Source organism: Alosa pseudoharengus, unplaced genomic scaffold (genome assembly GCF_046254945.1).
Source record: "Alosa pseudoharengus isolate Yale_2024_CS ecotype anadromous, Long Island Sound unplaced genomic scaffold, YU_APseudo_1.1 YU_APseudo_1.1_scf_20, whole genome shotgun sequence".
Taxonomy (NCBI): domain Eukaryota; kingdom Metazoa; phylum Chordata; class Actinopteri; order Clupeiformes; family Clupeidae; genus Alosa; species Alosa pseudoharengus.
In genome coordinates, this window is record NW_027468664.1 from 14943013 (window position 1) to 14967036 (window position 24024).

The 24024-nt window shown below is 42.3% G+C and overlaps 1 protein-coding gene across 1 annotated transcript; it reads right to left on the bottom strand.

Moving 5' to 3' along the window:
* On the bottom strand, nucleotides 1-23650 carry LOC143136138 (chloride anion exchanger-like). Its single transcript, XM_076296660.1, has 19 exons — nucleotides 23477-23650; nucleotides 17606-17745; nucleotides 12012-12122; nucleotides 11147-11307; nucleotides 8060-8224; nucleotides 7715-7867; nucleotides 7540-7622; nucleotides 6935-7082; nucleotides 6456-6569; nucleotides 5742-5819; nucleotides 4699-4794; nucleotides 3671-3777; nucleotides 3146-3215; nucleotides 1827-1919; nucleotides 1633-1719; nucleotides 1171-1398; nucleotides 953-1007; nucleotides 360-517; nucleotides 1-121 (listed from the first exon to the last, which is right to left on the bottom strand). The coding sequence occupies exons 1-19, from the start codon at nucleotides 23602-23604 to the stop codon at nucleotides 101-103; spliced, it is 2196 nt and encodes a 731-aa protein (XP_076152775.1). The 5' UTR covers nucleotides 23605-23650; the 3' UTR covers nucleotides 1-100.
* Nucleotides 23651-24024: the final 374 nt, after the last annotated feature.

The window sequence follows — 24024 nt, forward strand, 5'->3', positions numbered from 1 at the left end:
TTCAGAGAAAAAAAAGACTGCATTAGTGAGTTACAACTGGATGGACCTTTTGGAATAACTGATGCAAAGAGATTTGTTGACACGGGAAGGAGTTTCATCGCTAGATCTGGGTGGAGGAAACCTGCGGAGAAAACATATCAGTGTCTAACACTGGACTGGTCTGTCTGATCTGGTATTACGAGCGTAGTTTGCTCATATCTCTCAGACAACAAAAATCACATCAGTATTCCTGCCTTTAAGTCACTCTGGATTTTATCAAAGGTAATGACAACATTGATGGTTGTGCAACAGATTTGGTTTCACTGAACATCCCTGTTAAAGAAATGTGATTGATCATAATGGAAGCTGTGCTCAGATACCTCTGCCTGGATGTAAACATCTTTCAGCTCGTCCTTGCGTGTGTTGTCTTGTTTCCTTTGCACGTACATCATGGCATCGTGAAGCGTTGGGAAGAACATAGATATCCTGATCTCGTCGTCAAAAAACTTAGACCTGTAGAGTTTGTCCAAAATATCCACTGCAACAGCAAGTTCAGATTCGAGTTAAAGCCTGCCTGAGACAAACGAGTCAGAAACTCTGATGGTTTTACAGTGTGATTGAGTATGAACTGATAACACACAGGTAACCTGATGTTTTATGTGATTTATATGGTTGAGGAAATCTTAGTGCTGCCAGATTCATTGATTCCCCAGTACATAGATTATTATCTATGTGCTGAAATTGAGAAATGGAGTTATGTGCAATGGCCATGAAGCCTCTTGAACATTACATTAGCACACAGCAAGGTATCAAGAGAATCAAGCAAGGACACAGTGAGGACAGGTCAGACTAGGCAACATATTTCAGTATCCAGTGGCATCAATAGGCAGATATGCAAGGGAAAATTTAACTGATGATATTGCCATGGCATGTTTGCATAGGGCCAGGCTACTGGCCACCAAGTGCTACGTACCATCACAGGACACTATGTAGACCTCCACATCCACTCGTATGAATTCTTTTAATGCCTGAAAATTCAAGATACTTTTAGCTTGCCGTTTTTCCTCATCAGGAGTACATTTTTGATTTTTCTCCTTTTTCTTAATAATAGAAGAATACAGAATATTAAACATGTATGTTCATGTAAGCTTGGAGAATTAATAGCCTCTGCGCTCTTAGAGAGAGACCTACAGCTTTGAGGCCTTTCATGGCGGACGTGTCGAGAAAGGACACGGCGGCGAAGTCCAGGACGAGACTGTGGATGGGCACTGGGGGTACACAGATGTTGGCGGGGAGCTGGGAGTTCCAGTTGACCTGCACGGGCAGGTCGGAGTAATCAGGGGGCAGGTCCAGATCCTCCATGTTGCGTTCGTCCTCCGACTCATCAATGGGGGAGGAACCAGTGGGCGCAATTCCTCGCTAAGTGTAGAATGGTCAAGGGTCATTGTGCATGTGTACTGGTATGCAAAACTGTTTGAAGTATTTGAATGTAAGAAAATTGCAAGCTGAAAGGAATATATCGTAGCTTCCAGTGGTCAGATCCATGGAAATGTTTTGTGGCTTACCAGCCAATAAATTATACATGTTGCTAGTGCTATACACATATTAGGATTCAATTGTTTCACAAATAGCATCAATATGTTTGAAACATACCCTTGTAACCAATAGTGACCCCTTCTTCCGGATCTTCCTCAAGGCCTTGTTCCGCTTCCTTAACACTCTTAGAGGACTGAACCCCACCTGAGAATGACAAGATTTATATATTTACCCATTGCTATCAGATTATCAGCATTTAAATAACAGTGATGGATATGTTTGAATATACAGAAATATAGTATGGGGCATACAGCTTCCGTTAGCTTCGTCCTGAAGAACTCAATGTTGGCAAAGAATATGGGCGAGGGGATTCTGAAGATCATCACTCCTTCTGGTTCTGAGATCTGGCAGCACATAAGATTAGATTAGATTTTAGATTCAACTTCATTGAAAAATAAAGACAGATATGTACAGCTATGCAGAAACAGTAACATTATAAGAGTAGTAAGAATAAGTGTATGTGCAGGATGAATAGTATGAAGAGCACTGTGGATTGGATACGGTGTTGCGGGGGGGTCCGCCTTCTTGTTGTCCCTGGTTGCCCGCCTCCTTGTTGTCCCTGGTGGACCCCTCTTATGTAGAAGCCATCAGGCACAGGCAAGGAGGCATCAGGCAGGGGCGGTGGGGGGCTTAGTTGGTTGGTTGTCACCAGGGTGCAGAGCTAGAGTTCAGTAAGGTGACAGCAGTCTGTGTTCAGGGTGAGAACAGTCTTTGATGATGCTGGACGCCTTACGCAAGCATCGCTTGCTCTGGTGGATGGCCTTGATGGAGGGGAGTGAGGAACCGATGATGCGTTAGGCAGTTTTCACCACCCTCTGAAGTGCCTTTCGGTCGTAGGCAGAGCAGTGGCCATACCAAACTGTGACACAGTTGGTGAGGATGCTCTCGATGGTGCAGTGGTAGAAGTTCACCAGGATCTGAGGAGACAGGTGGACTTTTTTTAGTCTCCTCAGAAAGAAGAGACGGTGGTGAGCCGTCTTGATCAGGGTAGAGGTGTTGATGGTCCAAGAGAGGTCCTCAGAGATGTGGACACCCAGAAACTTGAAGCTGGTGACACGCTCCACTTCAGTCCTGTTGATGAGAATGGGGGTGTGTGTGCTAGCTTTAGACTTCCTCACAATGGGCTCTTTGGTCTTCTTGGTGTTGAGAGCCAGGTTATTGTCAGTGCACCACAATGTTAGGTGATGGACCTCCTCCCTGTAGGCCATCTCATCATTGTTGATGATGAGACCAATCACCATAGTGTCATTTGCAAACTTGACAATGGTACTAGAGCCATGTACAGGTGTGCAGTCATGGGTGAAGAGGGAGTAAAGGAGAGGGCTCAGCACACATCCCTGTGGTAGGCAGGTGTTCCGGGTGATGGTTGAGGAGGTGTGTTTATCTAACCTAACAGACTGAGGTCTGTTGGTTAGGAAGTCCAGAATCCAGTTACAGAGAGAGGTATTGATGACCAGTTCACTGAGTTTGGTGGTGTCATAAGCACCATTCATGAGCAACCTGTTTACTCTGTTCTTATGTACACAGAAACAGTTGTCACTTTGGAGGAGTTGAGGATGTTCCTACTCACACAGAGGTAATCCTTGCGGTCTCTGTACAGATCGGTGCCCGAGATGTTGGCCATCACTGCACAACGTGGGCTGGAGAAAGAGCCAACATGCTGTCAACATGCTGGTGAATGATGCTGAACCACCATTCACCAATATTGAAAATTCTCAAATTTCACAAGCCAAACTCATGTTAAAGTGTAAGTTCAGTGTTAACTGTTGTACAAGCTCACCACATGCAGCCCATCGGAAAAAGAATGAGACAATTTGGGACAACGTAGGCCAGGTGATGAGCTTGAACAACTTGAACGACTATGGTTCAATGTACACTGAACTTACACTTTAAGGAGCAATCTCTCATGTACTCTACCCAATGTTAAGAAAACATTATGTCAAACTGTTAAAAGATGAAGGTTGTCCTTGGTATATCACATCTCCAAATGCTTAAAGATTTCACATTTATCGCTGACCTTCGGTTACTAACCCACTAACCCTTGAATGCCTCTGCCCGCGGCACTTCACCACCAAAGCTAAATGTCTGAACTCACAACTGAGCCCTGAAGACGACTGTGAGCAGCTCGATGCCCAGCCCCGCGGCCAGCCCCAGGTCCAGCCCCAGCAGGATGGACGCCACGCACGTCCCCAGCCACACCACCTGGAGGAGTGAGAAAGCTACACAGTTTTTTCTTTCCACACATTTTGCTTTTAGCTATATAGGGTGCAAAGTGTTATAGAATCGATGTTGCAGTGCAACGTTGATTCAATGATTTAACGTTGACAAAATAATGTTGATTTAACATAATCAATGACTAATTGCTATCTGGGTAGGTTCCGAGGACACACTTTGCATATTGTGTATCAACAACACTCAATAACCTTAAACACAACATTTCATAACAATTTGACAAATAGGCTTACCTAGCCCTCTAGCTTACGAGACTCAGTGGCTGTGCAGTGTGTACCCGCTTCCTTATTTGGGTTCTGAGTTGCCAGTTTTTATGACAAAAGGGTTGAAATTGAAAGTAGCCTAAGTCATTGTGTAGGCTGTGTAGGGTGTATATCATACCCAAATTGGCAACCCGGGAAATGTCAGACTAAGAGAAAAAATTAAGGGATCCGTAATTTTGAAATTAAGTTTGATTGGTCATGCAAATATCAGGAGTTTCCCGGGGGAAATAACAAAACGGGAGGGCAGGGAGATTACCTTGAAATACGGGAAAAACGGGAGTTTGTAGGTAGGCTATGCCTTAGCATCCACTGTCTGATCTCCTCTCTCCACATATCTCCATTCATAAAGATTATAACAGGTGTTCATATTTCTCTGATTTCATTTGAGTCAACTGACACATGAATTCATTACTGAATCTAACTAAATCAAGATCACAGTCTATTTGACATATTTATAAGACATAAAATTATATGAACATAAATCTCATAGACTGGTGGTTATTTGATTCTTGATTTTCAAACATGTTTTTTTTTTCTTCTCAAAAGTGCTCTTTAAAAAAGTATTTAATTAATGAATTCTCATTAGACGTGTTGGTGATTGGACAAGCTGGAGATGGCACCCACTCACACAGTCCAGCCGGTCTCTCCCCCACAGGTAAGGCACTTCAGTCACCTGTAGCAGCATCCCCTTCAGGTTAATAATCACCAAGGCACCTAGGACAGACTGAGTCAAGGAAAGCACAAAGTGTTAAGTACTGCATGGACCAGTACTGTATGATGCATAAGCTCTCTGAGTTTTGGCATGTTTTGCTTATGGAGCAATGCTTTGTAATGCTTTCTGATAGTGTATGGAGACAAAACAATGGCAATAATATTTTGTACTTGTGAAAAGATATTCACATAGTGTAATAGAGTTTTCCAGCTGTATAAAACAATTTGTGCTTGTGCACAGAAACTTTGTACTTGTAGAAATATTCTGTGCATGTGCGAAATAAATTGTCTTTGAGGATATGATTTGCACATGTGTAGAACCGTTTTGTAGCTGTGGAATTAATTTGTCTGTATGCAATACAAATAGGCCTATCTGCAGAATTATTTTGTGCCCATGTGAAAAACGTGTGACAAAAAGGGTGACATCCATCGTTCGTGTGCAACACTGGATGTACAAAGCTACAAAACTTTTTTACAGACACAAATTTTGGCAGTGTTTTGTCTGCGTTTCTGTGGCCAGTCAGGGGTAAATTTACTTGGCTACTTTTACAACCTTTTGTGTTGTAAAAGTTTTGTATTGTGTTTGTGTTGGTATGTAAATGTCCAGTTCAAAACTAACATTGGCAGAATGATTGATGCTGGATTTGAACCAAAGATCCTTAGATCAAATCTCACTCCTCTAACCACTGTGCTACATCACTTTAAAATTGCAAACCTTTTTAAAACTTAAAGCTTTGGTTGCTAGGTAACAATGAACAAACTCACAGATCGTAATTCTTGATTTTGCTTACAAACTGACAGTTTTATGTGTTTACTAGACAAATCTTTTGAAATTAAACACTACGTTTCCATCAAAAAGCTTGTTATAAAAGGCATAACTTTGTGTGTGTGTGTGTGTGTGTGTGTGTGTGCATGTGTGTGTGTGTATGTGTGTGTTCAGAGTGAGAGTGTGAGTGGTACCTTTGGCAAGGGTTCGAGCAGGAACCCGATCGCCACAGTGACAATCATTGCCATCATGGCCGAAACAAGACTTGCAATCTAAGCATACAACAGATGGAGAGCATGTTAATGTTAACAGATATATGGATAGCACGTTGAATCTCAGATTTCTGTTGTTTTCAAGAGTATCGAATGCATTTCAGTGTGCTTCATATCAAACTGTAAAATCTGGACAGAGACTTGTAATGTCTTTAAGGTCCTAGCTATAATAGGGAAATAGGTTTTACAAAAACATTGACCTAGATTCAGGTGGACAGAGATGCCCTGTGCTATAAATAGGTTGTTCGCATGTTTTGGCAATCTTTTATTGCTTTCAGATGACTGTTTATTGTCTGTGCCATATCATCAAGTCAACACCTTGGATTCAGCTTGAACAACCACACCGGCTCACAGTTCAAGTTGTGTCACAGTATTGTTGTGCATGTATCACAGTGTGTATGTGTGTGTAAATGCAGTGTAAATGCAGTTCGATACAAATCACATTTGTCCATTGAATAGGCGAGAGCTGTCACCCTGGCAAGCCTGAAATCAGATCTAACCAAGTAAAAAAATAAATAAAAAAAACTGCACTCTGATCACAGCACAACAGAGCCCGTCCCACTGGTACAGCAGTCAGAGCACATGATCAGCAGTAGTGAAGGTGCTCTATCACAGTTTGTTGGAGTGTTGGTTTACTTGTGTCTTCCCCCCTGTGCTCTCCTGCACTGCTGTCCTCGAGGGGGCCGTACTCGCCACAGTCGATCTGAACAACGCACCAACAATGTTGCTGGCCCCAAAAGCCACCAGCTCCTAGCAGAGAGGGATACAAATGCAGTTATATACCTTTGTTAGATTGACAGCATATAATGTAATGAATAACCTTAACTGACTTATCATTTTTATGGTGGCATTTTTTTATTGGAGGTGAAACTACTTTTTATAATTGAGACAGTGATGGAAAATATGTTTGTGTCACACTGCAGGCATTGTTTCAGATCTCAAAATCTCATTCAGCTATGTCCAAGTGCAGATTATTTATATTTTATGTGCATGGAATGTAAAGATAGCTAGATGTCCGCTTCCAATGTGTACACAGGTCTGCAAACACAAAGTACCTAATCTAAAAGTTATGTAAATAATGCCAATTCCTTCATCAGACTTTGAACAGTGCTGACCTGGTTTCCATCAATGACATAGTCATGTTTGACAGCAAAGACCTTGGCCACAGAAAAGGCCACCGCAAATCCCACTATAGCCATGGGGATCGCCTCTGCTATGCTGCATTCCATGACTTCCACATTTGGAAGCATTGGGGACTCATATCTGAGAAAAGAGAAGTACATTGTAAAAGGGTAAACATGGACAATCTGAATACTTGATAATTGGATGGAATGGAGAATTTGAAATAAAATTAATAACTGAATGTATTTACTTTACGTAAATACGGAAGCGTATTGCTGCCACACTAAAAAAAAGGCTCAGTATTACGTAATTATGTGAAATAAGTTTCGTTATCTTGAAATAACGTGATAAATATCTTCTAAAAACGTGAAAATATCATATCTTGAAATAACGTGATAATTTCATGTAATAACGTGATAAATATCTTATTAAAATGTGAAAAAGATATTGTTATAACAAGAAACTTTTCACATAATTACGTGATACTGAGCCTTTTTATTTATTTTAGTGTGGCAGCAATACGCTTCCATAACTTAATAAGATACAAAATGAACAGAACATTTATTCAGATTATATAGTTTATACTGTTCTCACTGACCCCTTCACCATCTGACCCACCACGTCTATCCTGAACCGCTCCTTGAAGTTGAAGCCATACGATACGCTGCATGCAATTATGGTCTAGTACAAATAAACAACTTAATAAACAAGTACAGTAATCAAGGTTTTCTTATGTAAGACTGGATATGCAAAGCAGAAAACAGTGCCCTCACCATAATGACTTCTATAGGTATTGGCACCGGAAGCTTTGACTTGTACTTGTCATTGATCTCCTTCACTACAAACACAGCTAGCATGATCACCATGGACATCACCAGGTCACAAATATTGGTGGAGGTGATCTGGGAGAAGATTTTCTCCAGTGTCTGTGATAGGAGACATCAAAAGAGACAGCACTACATTACATTTACCATTTGTGAGTATTCACCAATGTGCTTAATGACACTAATGTTTTTTTGTGTGTGAAATAGGATTAGGTTACAGGTGAGCATCCTGTCAGGATATTGGTCTTTATTTGCCTACAGGTGGACAGCTGACACCCTCGCACTACAACTCACATATATAAGGGACAGCGGCCCACTTATTCCAGGTACAGTGAGACCCAAGATGAACTTTAGCTGCGACACCAGGATGAGGATGGCTGCAGCCGCGGTGAAGCCGGACACCAGGGTGTCCGACAGGTAGATGACGATGAAGCCTGCTTGCAGCAGTCCCATCCCCAACTGAGTGGAAAGAAAATGGAGGACAATGGAAGGCAAAGATACGTTATGACATTTCAACACAATGTCATTGTTTGGACAGATCTTGTGAATCCTGTTAAATATGACGGGTCAGTAAATCAGCAAAAAAGACAAAGGACAAACATGCCACCTTCAGCAAAACAAAGAATGCTTAGATAAATAATTACCACATGACAGATTGACAAGTCACATAGAGTTTGTTTCATTTCACATTGCTCACATTAGGTTACCTCAGTCTCAAAAGTTACAATAAAATAGTGTAATCACAGGTGAGGTGTGTACTGAAACTCTAAACCAAACCAACTCGGACTTTTATAGATCCGCTGCCTTGTGTTTCACTGAAACATGAGCTCTGCCAAAGCATCCCTGACAACGCACTTCAACTGCCTGGTTTCCAACTCATCCGAGTGGACCGCAACCCAGAACTTTCAGGGAAAACGAAAGGTGGAGGAATCTGCTTCTACGTAAACGAAGGTTGGTGTACAGGTGTTACAGTGCTGGACATACAGCCCACACTGAGACTGTCTTCATAAACTGTAAGCCCTTTTATTCTCCGCGGGAATTCTCTTCATTTGTTATGGCCTGTTTCTACATTCTACCACAAGCCTGCATAGTAGACGCACTACAACAGCTAGCTGAACAGATATTGAGAAAAAACACCATTATCGCCATTATTGTTGGGGATTTTAACAGTGCTAACCTCAAACTCCCTAAATACAGACAGCATATCAAGATTCCCACCAGGGACAAAAACACATTGGACCACTGTTACACCGTTTTAAAAGATGCCTATTGCGCCGTTCCCGTGCAGTTCTAGGACTCTCAAAGAGAATCAAAGAGCAGTAGGCTTGCTTTGACTGCACCAACAGAAGCGCTTTTGAAGCTGCAGCTACAGACCTCAATGACCTCAATGATACTGTAACATCTTACATCAGTTTTTGCAAGGACATCTGTGTGCAAACCAAGACCTTCCACTGTAAAAAAAACTCTCTGCGTTTACTTAAGGCAACACATTTCACTAGCTTTTTTGAGTAATTTCATAAGTATATAAGTATATACTCTTTTGATCCCGTGAGGAAAAATTGGTCTCTGCATTTATCCCAATCCGTGAATTAGTGAAGCACAATCAGCACACAGTGAACACACAGTGAGGTGAAGCACACACTAATCCCAACGCAGTGAGCTGCCTGCTACAGTGGCGCTCGGGGAGCAGTGAGGGGTTAGGTGCCTTGCTCAAGGGCACTTCAGCCGTTCCTACTGGTCGGGGTTTGAACCGGCAACCCTCCGGTTACAAGTCCAAAGCGCTAACCAGTAGGCCACGGCTGCCCCAAAGCCGCATTCCCTGACCGGGAAATATATATTAATTCCAACTAATATATTGACTCTAACCAAAAACAAGTCTAAATAACAACTCAAAAATCCAAACAGATCAAACAATGTTTTTATTTTCAGTCAGTTTGAACACCCCTGACCTACAGTAGGCTACCCTCCAGAATTATTGGCACCTCTGCTAAAGTTGACTAAAAAGAGGAATATAAAATCATCTTTTGGAAATTGATCTTAATGCTTTAAGTAAAAAAAAAATGAGGGAATATCCAACCTTTAAGGACTTATTTTAAGGACACGACTCCCCAGGTACATATGCCAGGATCTTGTTTGTGGACTTCACCTCGGCATTCAACACCATCATGCCTGAACTCCTACATCAGAAGCTCATCCAGTTCTCAGTGCCTGCCTCTACCTGTCAGTGGATCATCAGCTCTTTGACTGACAGGCAGCAGCATGTCAGACTGGGGAGCATCTCATCCAAAACCCGGTCCATCAGTAAAGGCGCCCCACAGGGGTGTGTCCTTTGCCCACTGCTCTTCTCCCTCTACACTAATGACTGCACCTCAAAGAGGCCATCTGTAAAACTCCTGAAGTTTGTAGATGACACCACCGTCATTGGTTTGATCCAGGCTGGTGACGAGTCTGCTTACAGGCAGGAGGTGGAACAGCTGGTCCAGTGGTGCAGTCAGAACCACCTGCAGAAGTGAAACCTGAAGTTTAATCTGCCTAAGGAGCTGCTGCCCACTTTCTAATCAGGCATCATTCAGTCTGTCATCTGCACCTCCATCACTGTCTGGTTTGGGTCAGCCAGCAAACGGGACAGGGCCAGAATGCAACGGACAATTAGGGCTGCAGAGAGGATCATTGGAGCTTCCCTTCATCCAGGACCTGTACCGGTCCATGGTCAGGAAAAGGGCAGCAAAAATCTCTACAGATCCCTCACATCCTGGTCACAAACTGTTCAACCTCCTTCCCTCTGGTAGACGATACAGGGCGCTGTTTGCCAAAACCAGCCGACAGAGACAGCTTCTTCCCCCAAGCAGTCACTCTGTTGAACACTCAGAAACAGCCCCCACCCTCATACTGAACAAGTCAACACTGTTCTGCTCATCTACCTCATGTGTACTTCAACCTCACAGTTACAGTATTGTTATTAATACATTATCATTGCACTGATCTGCCTTGCACTAAATTTATATTTAATCTTAAACTTAAACCTCAGTCTATACTGATATTGCACTATTCCCACCCTCTTTTCAACTGTATATTGCATCTTGCCTGTGCCTGTTGAGATGTCTACGACTTGGCAACCTTGACAGGGACATTGCATTACCCTATACCACCCGTAGTGTCTATTTATTTATGTACATACTGTATTTATTCTTATACATGGCCATATTCTACTGCCCTTCATTCTATTCTAACTGTTCTGTTTTTATTCTTTTACTCTTTTTATGTTTTTTATTTTTATTCTTTTACGTTAAGTGTGTTGAGAGCAAAGATTAACCAGAGTCAAATTCCTTGTTTGTTTACGCAAACCTGGCCAATAAAGCTGATTCTGATTCTAACACACACCTGGATCAGTCCGGTGAGAAAGGTGACAGAGGAGGCGACGAGGACCCTCTGCTCATTTGGAGTGAGTCCCTCAAAGCCGGTTATGTTGGCTGTAGGCCCTGTGTCTGGCACCAGACGTGTCACCACCTGCCCCACCATGAGACTCAGAACTGGGAAGGAGCCTGGAAACCACAGATGTGTGGGGGGCTACATGTAGATGTTTACATTGTGCCAAAATTACAATAAACATCTCAGAGGAACTGCAAGAGTGGGCTTGATCAAGTGCAGTTTACCAAAAGGATCGCAGAAGTACCTCATTTTTGAAAATCAGGGCACACGGATGAAAAGTTATCTGCATTAACGCAACATCCAATAAGCCAAAACACATAAATAAAGTGGTTGCTATGCTGGTTGCTAGGGTAATCATGCTGGCTGCTATAGTGGTTGCTAGGGTAACATTATAGTGGTGGTTGCTAGGTTGTTGCTAGGTTCATTAGGTTGGTTGCTAGGGTAATTAAGATGGTTGCTAGGGTAATTTGGATGGTTGTTATGGTGTTGCTAGGGTACGTAGGGTGGTTGCTATGCTAAATAACATGGTTGCTATGGTGGTTGCTAGGCTAATCATGTTGGTTGCTATGGTGGTTGTGCTGCATGCATGCTTGTACGGTATATGCATGCAACAAAATAGAAAGTGGAGTAACAGCACTTACAGCATGTTATGTTAGCATGGATTTTCCTTATTAATTTAACAAGCCAATTAGAATCTTGTAAGCACTATTTCTATTTTACATAGTCTGCTGTTCTAAAACTATTGTTCTGTAATACCCCACTGTTTCTCCCATGTGATATTGCTGCATAACAATGATTGTGACTATTGTGTCCTCACCCACTGAGATGTGCCGGGAGGTGCCCAGGAAGAAGTAGACTATTGCGGGGAAGAAGGCTGTGTAGAGCCCATAGCTTGCAGGCAACGAGGCCAGCAGGGAAAAGGCCAAGCCTGCAGGACATCACATCAACATTAGAGAGGGAGAGTGGCACTTTAGGTACACAGGGTTTACATGTTTTATGTCTGACCTATTGCAAAAAAGATCAAACTTATGAACTTATGAAGTAAATATTTTAAAGGGACACCAGGCAAGCCCGATGCTTTTTCTCTACAAAGCCCCCACTAGCGCCTGTACGTGTTGATACGTGTGCGAGCCCTCGCTCGGTCTGAAGCTCTTTTCCTATTCTTTGCATCTTCCGTCAAGGGTTTTCGCTGCTTCTTCGCCGGCTCTGCCATTATACACACGTTTGCAACAATCACTAGCATTTCGTTAGCCTACCCCTGTGCTGGGGATGCAGGATGTAAACTGATCCTGCTTCTTGCGATGTCTGAGACTGAAGGTCAGCGGGTGGGATACACCAAACTTGAAATCGGGATATTCTTCCTACAGGCAGTAGGGGCGGGCAAGAGAGTCTTCATTCGCCCTGTAATGAGTCATTTAACCATATACTTATTACGAAGATGATTAATTAACACGAAAACGTTGCCTGGTGTCCCTTTAAGTTTGTTTGTACTTGTTTGGTGCTCTTTCTTACTCTCTCTCTCTCTCTCTGTGTGTGTGTGTGTGTGTGTGTACATAGGCTACTTAAAAGTCTTGATTTTCTTATCATGTTTGACATCATTTGTACATCAGCATAGAACACAAGGAAATTGCGAAAGGTGTGTGCAACAGGGCCTTATCGTGCAGTCCCTCACTGTCATTTGGATTGCTCTCATTTGCATCCAGAACACCTGCTCCTTAGCCTAGAAATCTAGACGCACCCTAGTGGCAGCAAATGTAACTCTCCGTTGGCTTGTGAGCTGGAAAAAACAAACTTCGGTCAGGCCAATCACATCGTGTATAGAGTCGATGGATGGGCTTAACATAATGACGGCAGAGTTGCGACGGTTCCGCGTGAATTCCCTGCTACTTGAAAACAGTGAAGATGGATGCTGCTGCTGACGAACAGCGCGACTGGACTTAAAAGTTTGATCAACTAGTCAACTACCTCCGCTGGTGGGAAAATGCATGGGACTCCTATTGCGTTCAAAGGGAATTTGAAAGATAACCGTTTATCCCGCCCCTCGAAATCGAAACTCAATCAGGCCGATGAAATCGTGTATAGAGTCGTTAGGTGGGCTTAACATAATGATTGATGGCAGAGTTGCAACGGTTTGGCTTGAATTCCCTGCTACTTGAAAACAAATAAGATGGATGTTGCTGTTGGCGAACAGTGTGACACAGGGTTCCTACACATTTTCCATTTCAAAATTCCATACTTTTCCATACTCAAATTTCCAAACTTCTCGGTAGATTTTTCTGACCATATTCTCGACATTGCGGCCACTTCTGGTTTGGGATAACTCGGTGAAAACAAAGGTATGGACAACTGAAGTGAACTAAAAAATGACACTTAATATTCGCCATTTAGCTGGTTCATTTTTAGTTGTAGGCCTATCTTAGTTGTACCATAGTTGTATCTTGACGATGGGGACTGACAGTTAAGCTACACAACAGTAGGAATGGTTCATTATGACCTGAGTGAAGTGATTAGTACTGCAAATGCAATAGTCTGGAAACACAAATATTTCTCCATACCCTTGTTTCTTTTTTCCATACTTATCCAGACCTGGAAATAACTAAAATCAAATTCCATACTTTTCCAGGTTTTCCATACTGCGTAGGAACCCTGCTTTATTAAGTTGGCAAACGTTTGAACTAGCCAACTAGCTCCGCTGGTGCGAAACGCATGGGACTCATAGCGCTGCCGCTGTCCTATTGCGTGCAGAGGGAATTTGAAAGACAACTGATTATCCCGCCCCTCGGACTGAGCACTGCGAACGGTGAGTGCCCAGACCCTACATTTTAATGTGGGTCTGGCTCATAGACTATATATATACAGTCTATGGCAGGGGTCTCAAACACCCGGCCCGCGTCCGGCCCAATTCCGGCCCGCGACGTATGTCAAAATAATAATGTAATCCGGCCCTTGAGACTATTTTTAATTGCGACAAACAACGATACTGATTAAAATAGACGATAGTTCCAAGTACGGTGACAAATCTCATTTGTACTCTGCTCCACTATGTAGACATCCAGAGCTTCATTCAAACCCAAAATCGCTGCGCAAAGTTTTCAGGAAGGCTACACGCGAGAAACACAAAGACGTGCATTTGTAATGACGCGGAAGCGATGCAGGCCATAGTGTTGCATAAATTGAAGCATAAATTAAGCAGAAATAGGCCTAGGCTACACCAAATGTTGAAAAACGTTTACGTGTGATGAAGTCTTAGGTAGGCTATGTTATTCACCTATTCTAAATCTGAAGGAGAATATCCTTTTGGAGATTATGATCCATCGTCTATTGAATGGAGGTGCGTCTGCGTGTAGCCTATACGACGGTGTCCACTAAGCATACCATGCTTATTTCGACCCTCTGCCCAACATAGCTTGGAGGTTGCAGTGGTAATCGTGATGATAGTGTCCGTAATGGACGTGATACAGACAGCAGGGCTAGTAGAAATAGGGCTCTAAACTACAAAGTCACCCGCAATATAATGCGAACTTCTGGGTACTCAGATTACCCGCGATAGGAACTGATTTGACCAGAATACTTAATTGTAGGCCTTGTGGTTTAGAAACCATAAACATCTTAGGTGTTGGTATACATCTTAGGTGTTTTCCTGTTAATTTGTTATGTGGGTAGGCCTAATATGAAAAAAGGAAAGTAAACCTGCTCAAATATGTTCATCCAGTATTTACTAAAAGGTGCATATCATTTGAGGTGCTTGCCATCCAGTGGCAAATTAGATGGGTAAATTTACCCCCTTCATAAACTTTTGTTTTAAGCTACTCAAAGATTTTTACATTTACAGTAGGACTTTATCTCTGACCACTTTCAAGCCACGGCCTTTTGAAATTTTGATATAAAAATCCAATGGTGTTGCTTTCTTATATTTTATTTGGTGTGAAACACACACATACCTGTTTTTATGCTTTTCATTTGTTTTATAATTTGTATTAATATTTATTTTATCATTATTTTATTTATAAGCTAAGGTTGCTAGCACAGGTGTCTAAAACTAGATAAAAACACTTGCACTTTCTGTTTGCAGTTTTGTATGGTATTTGAAAAAAAGAACATTGCATTTTCAGAAATAGCCGGCCCTCCAATCAGATGACTTTGGCAGAATTGGCCCCCAGCTCATTTGAGTTTGAGACCCCTGGTCTATGGTCTGGCTAGTCAGGCTAGTAAAAATCTTGTTTTTCCTTACTAATATTAGTGTCATCCAGCTAACATATTGCTTAATTCCTTTGACATTTTGTTCCTTTATAAATTGTAATGTAATATAAAGGTACGTTTTTGAATGTCATTACTCTGACATGTGAGGGATAACGGCCACCGACGTGACCTGTTGAACATTCAGATGAACATTGTTGAACGTTCAGATGAACATGGTGACATTTTTGTGAAATTCATGAAGTGTGTCAACAACATCCTCACATGGCCATCGGACCAAAGACAGATCCCCTGTTGGGTGCCATTCCAACATATAATTTGTTGTGTCAGTGTGCCAGACATCTATGGACGCACTGCTCGCCAATACGAACTTGACCAAAATGACCATGACAAAATGATGCCACTGCTTCCACAATTTCTTGGATAATACTTAAAGACACTATTCCATTTAATTTTCAATTTAATTTTATTTGGAGTGACAAGGGCAAGGAAAAACTCACTTTTATTTGTAGTGTTCTTACACTATGTAACATTCTTGTTATTTAGTTTGAAAGTTTGATGGCGGGTCTCTTTCATGGGGGATAAGGGGTTAATCTGTGACAGTCTCAGTATTTAATTGTTTGCCGTCACTGAGCATAATACTAAGTTATTTCCACTATTTTCATGCTTTATCATCACTAAATTCCCCCTGATCTACATTCCAGACTTCTGGAAACAATGTCCAAAATGGTGCATTATGAAGAATAAAATTAATATTATGGAGCTTCATAGTCAACATTTTTATTTCATTAAAAGAAAGAACGAATGTGTATCTTTATCTGGTATAAATCCCATTAGGATCATCAAGTGCCCACATGGTCATTTGGGGGTCCAAATATGGGGTTCCAAAAAAGTCACATTTGCCGGAGAGGGTTTTTGGACCCTCATAAAACCCCCACCAGTGGTACCATAACCCTCAAATTAATTTTGGAAAGAGCAAAGTTCCCAAACATAACAAATAATCCTGTTTAGAATAAATATGATCATTAATCGTGGTGCTACGGCCACCCAAAAAGTGAAAAATCACACATGCCGTCAACATTTTTTAGGACTTTGGTGACCCACCTCTCACCTAAACAGTAAGGAATGTTGATTCTGTTTTGTGTAGTACAGGCTACAATGAACTACCACACCAGTTTCCAGCCTTCTACCACTATTAGAACAGACGTTATGGGCTTCCAAAAATGGCAAAGGATGAAATGTGAAATTCCAACGTGTCAATTAGGGCCGTGGCACTCGAATTTCAAATGGACGGCACGGGCAAACCGTTTGAGATATTGACCTGAAACTTCAGATTCCTCAGTTTGGTAACATAAGGCATATTTTCACCGCTTTTCAGCCAAATCTGAGAGGTACCATGTACATGATACCCCGATTTTGGCTGTTTTCACTTGGAATGACCCACTAGCTAACTAAATGTAACTAAATGTAAATCTAACTAATGTAAACTAAAACATGGACGACCGCCACGATAAGCTGATACACGATTTGTTTTTGTCTGTTCTGGAGCCGTATATGTAAAAGCACTGCATTTCACTATGTAAGATAACTGGGTATACTTTGACCGTAGGCTATATCTTCATGCAAACAGATAATTCACGCCACAAAACAAGAAACAACAAGTTGTGTGAAAATGGCAGTGTCTAAAACAACCCTACACGAGAAGTAAAGTTTATAGCCTATTCCTTGAAGTTTTAATTCTCAAGTGTGACTCCACAGGCGCCACCATTATCCTCCGACTTATTTTGGTGAGGTCGGGTTAGGTCGAGCTCCCCGAGTTCGCCGGTACGAGGTTCCACTTCGACAGGCATTCCACTGCACTTTTCTTAGTTGTGGAGGCAGGATAAGTCCCACGTCCCACTGGTTTGGATGGGCTCTGGAACGTGCCATATGAGTTGTAGCACTATCTTATTGCGTGCAGAGAAAATTTGAAAGACAACTGTTTATCCCGCCCCTCGGATTAAGCAGTGCCAGTTCCCAGACCCTACATCTTGATGTGGGTCTGGCTCATCAGGCTATCGGTTGACCGATATCTTTCCCGAAGTGAAGTGTGTTCAAGTGTTTCGTGACCTTGGAGCACAGCCACTAGTCCAGTGACAACCAAGCCACAGAAACAGTGCCAACGCCTGTGTGTCTTCTAGTGTGATGATAATTGATCCTGGGTTTGTTAATTACCTTGAAGCACCGCCACTAGTCCAGTGCTGACCCCAGAGACGATGTCATTCAGCAGCCACTCCTTTAACCGGTAGATTCTCAGCCAGCCAATGATGGGCATCAGAGACAGGGCTGCATTCTTAGCACGTTTGGAGTCACAACTGGATTTGGAAAAATGGCCCAGACATCCATGTAAATGCCATGTGCTAGCCTCTTGCTAGAGAGTACACCTTCAGTGGAGTACATTATCAGATGAATATAGTTAGATGAATTAGTGTCTGTAGATAGAAATTGTGATAATATGTAGATTTGGGTAGTTTGGTCTTTTCATGTAGCCTTGGCAACTAGCCATCTAGTATAGGCCTGAATAATATGCACATAAAATGACATTTGTTAAACTCACCTCAACATTTTGCAATCATTTAGCCCTCCATGCTAAAGTCACTGTTAACACCACAAACAGTGCTACATGCAAGACTTATCATTATTTTTTTACTCTTATGAGACAAGGGTACACTTTTGTGTAGTCTGATGTGAAATGGGTGTTAAATGTTTCTTTTTGGTGGCACTCTGCCTCTGCCATTCATGGCTCCAACAATCTGGGTACTTTCCGTTTTTTTGACACATCCGGGCATTTTTAGGTGAAACTACCCGGAAATATTTGAATAAGGGTCTATGAGAATTTCAGTGCATTACATTTTTGAACCCCACCCAAGTGTTATATAGCTATTTATACCGATCTAATGCTATGGCCAGCCAGCAGACGAGTTATACAAACTCTCTTCCAAGTCCTGACCGGTGTCACTATTTTATAGCGCTTTTAACATGCAGAGTGCAACCACGATAGTGTAGCATTTAACCCTTAAAGGAGTACCGTCACACCGGTGTGATGGGAATGTTGAGAAATGAATGTTCTAAAGAATATCTGGGTTCATTGAATTCAACATAGAATTTTAGAACCTTCAATTGTTGCAGAACTTAGAATGTTCAAAAACCTACACCTTTAAGGGTTTTAATATGAGAACGGCTTTGTTTATCATTACCATGGTAACTACAATAGCACTAGTGCTAGGTGTTGCAGGCTAACTCGGAGCTGAACTATAACATGTAATCACAGCTCCTAGTTCGCAAAGTTTCATTCATTCCTTCATTATTGGATTAGACATATTTAACATCGGACATCAACTGACTTTAGCTAGCATGACTGACTGACTTTAGCTAATGAAGTGTTTGCCGCAGACGTAAACAAATTTAGACTTCGGGTCCCACAGCCTCCCATCGGGATTCTCTCCTGATTGCCTGGAGCGACAAACCCCTTCTTTTCCCTCCCTTTCTTTTTGTGGCAACATACTAAACCGCAAATCCTTATTTTTTTGTTGTTGTTGCAAAATACAACACAGCAGCTTTTAGGCATGGTGCCTGCTCATTGAAGTAGCCTACTGTTCTGTCAAAAGTAATAGCAGAGAATGTCTAATAAGGGGAGAACTGCCACTCTCTGAAAACTTCCGGTTTCTGAACTGGTTGCAGTTCCTTCTGTGGTTCCACATGAGGGCGCTCGTCCACGAGTGCAGAATGCATGGAGGTCTATGGAGCTGTACCCCTCAAAATCCACTTTTCTCGGGATATAATTTTTTTCCAAGTCATTTGAATATTGTATTCGAAAGGGGAGGCAAAGAAAATACACTTGGTTGAGTATTATATTTTTTAAAGTAACTTAATTGTTCTAAAAAGCCTTTGAAACGTGTCAATGACGTCATTCATTAGCACAATGCTAGCGTGTTATGGGCAACAACAACCCAACCTGTAAGAAATCAAAAGGGCATAAGTACTCGTTCATTCAACTTTAGTCCATGTTGAAGTTATACAAATTACAATCAAATCTGAGATTTGTCAACGACAATCAGGTGATTGAGCCAAATTTAGCCGTCTAGCTCCATTGACTCCCATTCATTCTGCACTCATGGCGATCACCCCCAGTGGAACTCTGGTGGAACTGCAACCAAAATTCGGTACAATGGGACTTAAAGGAATACGCCACCCCTAGGTGAAATTGGGTCACTCCCCGCAGTTCCTAGAGTTGGATGAGTGAGCCAAAGCGTTTTATAGCCGACCCAGCCATTGTCCTAATCTAGAAACGGCCCGGTTAGCTTTAGTTTAGCGTAGTCGCTGTAATCCGGAGATGCCAGCTAGCATGTAGTTGCAAAAGTGAATCAAATAACTCAAGATTTTTTATAATTATTTCTCGTAACCTGTACATTTACATCGAGTACAAATATCAATGCAAATTAACACAAAGGGATTTACTAGACCAATTTAGATTTGTAACTATTTTCAGGCATAGCACCGGCAAAGCACCGCTGCCAGGCGCAAAGACATTACGCAGCATCTGTAAACCCTCAACTTCCGGCAATACACCAGCGTGACTACCAAGTTCTCTGCTACTAGGCTGACACTGACAGGTGGGCTTTCTCTAAGAGTTCTAATGGCGTTGAATATGGAAGATTACACAATAGACGAAGATGATGACTTCGACTACCAAGATCCAAGACCCTACCTTTTCGAACCTGAGTTCACTGAAGAGGAGTTGCGAGCTTTGGATCTGGGAAGAGAGGACGTTGCGACTAGTCAAGGCGAGTCGGATGAGAGAACGAGAGCAAACACGAACTGGTGGTGTGAGTGTGGAGTGTGCCAACCCATGCCGACTGAAATGGAGTGTTTATGCTGTGCAGAGTGGGATAAAATACTGCCATCGATGGTGGGCAACGCTCCCGAAGAGGAGTGTGACCGCACTTGTGTCACTGCTACCGACGACTTCTCAGCAATGATCCATCCTGCAGTCCTCCTTTTTTTTCCACACTCCACACTCACACCACCAGTTCGTGTTTGCTCTCGTTCTCTCATCCGACTCGCCTTGACTAGTCGCAACGTCCTCTCTTCCCAGATCCAAAGCTCGCAACTCCTCTTCAGTGAACTCAGGTTCGAAAAGGTAGGGTCTTGGATCTTGGTAGTCGAAGTCATCATCTTCGTCTGTTGTGTAATCTTCCATATTCATCGCCATTAGAACTCTTAGAGCAGTGGTCGCCAACCCGTCGATCGCGATCGACCAGTAGATCTTTAGGACTTGCCCAGTAGATCCTGAGAATAACAGGAAAAATAAAAACAGTCACCAAATTCTTGCATGGTCGCCAACGTTAACAGGGCCTAAAAATCAGCGCGGGATTGCGGGTATAGCGCATGATTTATTCAAGACCTGCAACTCTAGCCATCATAATGCGAGAAATTCCTGCACATATTTTAGAGCGCTGTCTGATAACGTTAATCTAATAATGGAGCGGCGTGAATGCGGGACCGGACGGACCAACATCTGACTTGAACCGAACGTATACCCCATGATGCAGACACACACACACGCACAGCACCACTTTGCAGGTGCGCTCTCTCTCTCTCTCGCAACAGGACTTGTCACCGCTGAAGTCAAATTATGCTAGGTGCTTCTACATCAACTGTTGACTGACAGAAAAAGAAAACGAATGTTTAGCGATCAGGAACTGTCAGAAATTTGTTCTCCATTTGAACAATTCAATCGATTACGTACGTGCACAGACAGCTGTAACAGGCACGGAGCGCGTTTTAGGCCTTGGCCACATTACTTACGGTTACTTTTACTTCCTAGAGTGCGCATTCATTACGTGAAAGACGCTTCATACCAAAACAGCGATCAAACATTATCAAATTTATCATGACGTGTTGTCACAAACACTTACTTCAATTAGAAAATCAAAACCAAAATCATGTACATGTAAATAAAGACTATGTTAAGTGTTGTTATCTCATTGATGCTTGTAGCCTATAAGGTGTTGGAGGATGTAATAGCCTAGGCTATTTTTGACCTGATACATTTGCCTAAATAAAAGGCCTTAAATTGGAAGTATTTTAGCTTTGATTCTATTTTGACGCTTCATGGTAGATCTTGTCTTTGTTCAGGGCGAGGTCAGGGATCTTGGGCTCAAAAAGGTTGGTGACCACTGTCTTAGAGAAAGCCCACCTGTCAGTGTCAGCCTAGTAGCAGAGAACTTGGTAGTCACGCTGGTGTATTGCCGGAAGTTGAGGGTTTACAGATGCTGCGTGACGTCTTTGTGCCTGGCAGCGGTGCTTTGCCGGTGCTATGCCCGAAAATAGTTCCAAATCTAAATTGGTCTAGTAAATCCCTTTGTGTTAATTTGCATTGATATTTGTACTCGATGTGAATGTACAGGTTACGAGAAACAATTCTCAAAAATCTTGAGTTATTTGATTCACTTTTGCAACGACAGGCTAGCTGACATCTCCAGGTTAGAGCGACTACGCTAAGCTAAAGCTAACCGGGCCGTTTCTAGATTAGGACAATGGCTGGGTCGGCTATAAAACGCTTTGGCTCACTCATCCAACTCTAGGGACTGCGGGGAGTGACCCAATTTCACCTAGGAGTGGCGTATTCCTTTAATACAGAGTGGCCAGGCTCTCCGTAGACGGGCTCTGGTAATAGCAAAGTGCCTACTTCCTTTACCTAAAAAAGAGCGTGGACATTCTGGGACTCATTAGCATATCGCTGGTGACAGAGAATGTCAAATAAGGGGAGAACCTTCACTCTCGGAACTCTTCCGGTGTGGTACTGCATCTAGGGGCGCTCGCGGCGAGTCCAGAATGAATGGAGGTCTATGGAGCAGTACCCCACAAAATCCACTTTTCTCGGGATATAATTTTTTTTCAAGTAATTTGAATATTGTATTCGAAAGGGGAGACAATACACTTGGTTGAGTATTATATTTTTTAAAGTCACTTAATTGTTCTAAAAAGCCTTTCAAACGTGTCAATGACGTCATTCATTAGCATGATCATAGCATAGCATAGCATCAATGCTAGCGTGTTATGGGCAACAACGACCCAACCTGTAAGAAAACGAAAAGACATGACTCCAGGATTATTTCACTTTTGATTGATAATCCATATCCATTTTGCTAAAAATAAAATAAAATCTGAGGGTTTCAGTTGTTAAATAGGTGAAAACAATAGCTCCATAGGACCCCATGTATTTTGGACTCGCCCGCGATCGCCATCTAGGTGAACTCTGGTGAACTGCAGCCAAATTCGGTTTGTATGGGATTACTAGAGAGTGGGGGGGCTCTCCGTAGAGTGGCTCTGCTGGTGACAAGACGTTGGAGCCATGAATGACACCTGTTCGGAAGAAAAAGAGATAAAAGCCTGACTACACTAAAAACTGATTGGTTGATCTAGCGAAACAGGCTAATCAGGATGCTGGACAGGCACATACGCACCACCTCTCTCTCTCCCTCTTGTGTGCGCTACACTCAGATGCACACGCAATTCGAGGTGTAGGTCTCGCGTGCGCGCTCTCTTGCTCGCTCGCTCGCTCCTGATCCCGGGAGATTTTATCAAGGCTAATTTGCGGGCATAGGGAGCCGCTATCAATATGCGGGAGACTCGCGACTTCCGGGAGACTTGGGATGTCTGATATGTAGGCCTATAATATCCTGTGACTATGTCTTCTTTGACACATATTCTTTATATAGCTATATTTGCAAATCATCTCTCTGATAAAAGCATTCATTTAAATATTCCTATCCTCTACTAATATCGACAGATACAGTGGTAGGCTAACTATAGCTGTCTCCTCTGCACTGTAGTTTAAATTATGTTATTTTACTCTAGCTGTAGCTCTGCTTAAATGTTAATAAACGTTATTCTATTGTCGTACGTTGATTTGGATGAACGTGTCTGCCAAATTAATAGTAGTACGAATAGACCTTCACTACTTGAAACTTCAAACTATTCTCCCAAACTTTATTGCCTAAACCCTGATGCCATTGAACTGACCCACCTCAGCATTCTTACGTTAAATAGTCAGTCACATGGTCCAGTAGGGTCTTTCGCCGTCTGTAGATCTTCTCATATGTTTCCTGGAAAGATTCCTCAGAGTGTATTGGTCTGGCGACCACATAGTACTGACCCTGCGTATCCATTCTCGTATGATGAGGATCAGTCCAACATGTAGCCTACTGATCTTAGTTCAAAACATGACCCTGTCCAGCGCCTTCCTTGACTTTTTATAAGTGTCCTCTGCAGCTGTAGTGCTGGAATTTATGTGAGACACTTTACATCCGTAATGTCTTTAATGATTAACAGCAATCTGAGAAATCCCTCTTGTAATAATTCTAGCCGCTTCATGATAATCGAGCACACACACACACACACACACACACACCACAGCTGTGACAACACACACACCACGGATCTGGTGTGAATGCGGCGTTAGTGTATCACCTTATGTGTAGGGCAAATGATATCGATAATTATATATTGTATTGAATTATATGCTGTATGGTTGTTAAATGTATTGAATTTCTTCTAATGTTTTAATTGTAACAAACCCAGGATTGCGT